Genomic DNA, 3,173 nt, shown 5'->3' on the forward strand with positions numbered 1-3,173 from the left:
GTACATGTTTATTTCTTTTTATGGTACTAGATATTTTAGAATCAGGCTTCAAGGTTTTTCTTTTATGTCTTCTTTACTTCATCTTCATGTTTATCTGGTATAAGTTTATCATTAAAGTATATGTCAGAACGTTATTTTATTTCCTTTTACACAAATTTATTAGAACACCATCTGCTAAAAGTCTTCTGGAATCTCCTCATTTTTCCAAAACAGTCAAGTCATCCTACTTGTTTATCTCCCCATTTCAGCTCATAGCAAAAGATGGATCTCGTCTTTGTTATGCTGCAAATTTTGCAAAACAAGGAGCCTTGAAAGCAATGGGATCATTTGCAACTGAAATGTGTGTTCCCTACTGTTTACCTCTTGTAGTGACTCCTTTATCAGATGCTGAAGCTGAGTGGGCTTACATACTGCTGAAAGAGTTCATAAAATTCTTTACACCAAAAGCTGTGGAGACAATGAGTTTGCCTGCTATCCAGAAAATTTTACAGGCAAGTCATGAGCTTTATTTTTTAACATTCTAATCTTTATGGGTCTGAATGCCTACTCATCAAGTCACTGGTTTCAGACAACAGGTTATTCACATCTGAAGGTTTCTCTTCTTCAAGACTTATTTGTGCGAGAGAGATGGGAGACCAGACAAAGTCATTGATGTTCTGTTCACTTATGTGCTTCAACTATCTGGGAATGCTGCTGGAGTTTTTGACACCAAACATTCAATTGGCTTCTGTTTTGACTTCATCTACCTACACAATGCTGAACCTCTTCTATGTTTTCATCGTAAGTAAGCTAATTAAATTATAATGTTATCCTGATTATTTGCTTGATTAGCATTGACTTATTGGGGAAATTATTTCTTCTTCAAATATGAGAAACCTTGGTTTTGATATGGTTTTATCATTCATATGAAAACAAATTCATTGGAGTTCTTATTTTTTGCATCGAATTCTAAATTGTTGGATCTGGTTGTGTTATCTATCTCCAACGTCTTGGGCGCTCAATGACATGTTAACTTCGCAATACGGTGACATTCACAAATAAATATCATCGTTTGGAGAGACCAAAACAGTTGCTGCTTTCTTAAAAGACTAATTCGGCTATGACCACATTCTCTTAGGTCTTGCTACAGCTGTTCTTATCATCTTCCCCATCCTCCTCAGCTCCCTTTTCGCTTGCTTCATTGGCAAGCTGAACTACCAAAGGAGATAGTTAAATTTGTGGTCAATATCTATGATGTTACAAAAGTAATTAGTATATGAGATATATTGAACAGGCACTGGTAAAGCTTTTTAATAGCAAATTATTGATGTGTAATTGCTCAAAAGGAGGGATCCATTTGTACCACTTTTTAGTTTGCTTGAAGTGACTATTTTGTGACTTTTTTTGGTAACTCAAGGAGGACTTACGAGGTGACTTGCTTTTTTGATGTTATTCAGTGAAGTAACTTCCCTTTTCATGTCATTTCAAGGAAAGTTAACATTCTATAGTCACATTTGTTTGGTTGGCAAGTAAACACAAAGGAAAAAGGAAAACTCATGATAAAATTGATTTTGGGGTCCCCAAATTAATTATGAAGTATGAATTCTCTATGTTACTCATGTTATGGAACTTGAAATCAAATTTGGGTATCTAAGCTATATATAAACGTACAATAAGTATGCAAGTAAGAGTTGAGAATTTACACCATTTTGCATTATAGGTTTCCTTAATCTTTCTTCTTCTTCCTCTTCTTCTTCTTCTTATCTTAAAACTTCAATTTCTCAAATATTGAGTTTTTTTTGTTTTTTTGTTTTTTTTTTTGGNTTATCATAAAATCATAGTAAGATGATTATTTGTGGTGGACAGGATGAATTAAGGGAAGCTGTGTTGCTTGTGTTTGCTAACAAACAAGATCTTCCAAATGCAATGAATGCTGCAGAGATCACCGATAAGCTTGGCCTTCATTCTCTACGACAACGCCACTGGTAAAATTTATAAATATTGCTACTCTCCCAGAGGAAGGCAATCAAACCTATAGAAAACACTCAAGTTTTTGAATGTTGATATTTTGCAGGTATATCCAGAGCACATGTGCCACTTCTGGAGAAGGGCTTTATGAGGGACTGGAATGGCTCTCGAACAACATTGCTAACAAGGTATATGTAGTAGCATCTACGATAATCAAATGCTCCGATTAAAACTTGCATCAGGAGATGCTCTTCATATTGTATTTAGGATTCGCTTTTAGATTGCCAATTTTTTTTTTTTTTTTTTTTGGTTATTCTCTAATTCAATCACTATTTTTAATATTTCAGGCTTAATGGACTGCAGGTGGTGAATTATTGAGTGATTATCAGTAAAGTTAGGAGTCTAGTGTTGGCTTGGGTTGTATATGTTACCGACTTGCTGTTATTGCAAGTTCTCTTATTCTTTTGGAAATTCATTTTTTTGAGTTTCCGGCAGGAAAGGAGATATTTGTTCTTTTGTTGCTCTTTGTATTTCTTTCTTGTCGACTTTGATAAACAATTATTTTGTTGAATCTTGATGATACATTACAAATAAAGTCTTATTTGTTATGTACCATAAAAAACAAAGACTTAATAAATTTGCTTAAAGCTAGGCCTTCTCTATTTCTCCCGCGCCGTCCAATGGGAGTATAAGTGTTCTCAATTTATGCATTGAAATATATAAAATTATAAGATCCTATATTATTATTAAGGAAAGGTTGTTTATACTGTATAGTATGCCATTTTAAATATCATATCACACTATAAATATTATTTAATACTTTGTTGAATAGATATTCTTATTTTTTTTCTTTATTTAATTTCTCTATCGCTTCAATCTACATTGTTATTATGAAAAATAAATCAATAAAATAAATGTTACTGTGAATTAGTGTCTAAATGTAATTTATCTTTGTATATATTGAACTTGTTTTCAACTTTATTCCTATTGATTCCATAATAAGATCTTATTTTTTATTAACATCATCTCAATCTTAAAAGAATTACTCTCTCTGTTTCGAAATAAAAGCCGTTTTCAGTTATTGCACGTTTTTTAATAAACTAATTTTTTAATGTAAATTTTTTTTTCTTTGCTCCTCCCTCTGAAAGTGCATGGGAAATGGAACGAAGAAAAAACAATGATGATTGATGGAAAAGTTGTGTTTAATGGCTTTTGAAAGAGAAAGA

At 32.5% G+C, this 3,173-nt stretch overlaps 1 protein-coding gene across 1 annotated transcript; it reads left to right on the forward strand.

The window, feature by feature from the left end:
• Window positions 1-1,814: 1,814 nt before the first annotated feature.
• Window positions 1,815-2,649, forward strand: LOC116114387 (ADP-ribosylation factor 2-like). The gene is made up of 3 exons (XM_031400521.1): window positions 1,815-1,964; window positions 2,054-2,135; window positions 2,295-2,649. Exons 1-3 carry the CDS (start codon window positions 1,825-1,827, stop codon window positions 2,298-2,300), a joined length of 228 nt encoding a protein of 75 aa, XP_031256381.1. The 5' UTR covers window positions 1,815-1,824; the 3' UTR covers window positions 2,301-2,649.
• Window positions 2,650-3,173: the final 524 nt, after the last annotated feature.

Source organism: Pistacia vera, unplaced genomic scaffold, assembly GCF_008641045.1.
Source record: "Pistacia vera cultivar Batoury unplaced genomic scaffold, PisVer_v2 Contig71, whole genome shotgun sequence".
NCBI lineage: Eukaryota > Viridiplantae > Streptophyta > Magnoliopsida > Sapindales > Anacardiaceae > Pistacia > Pistacia vera.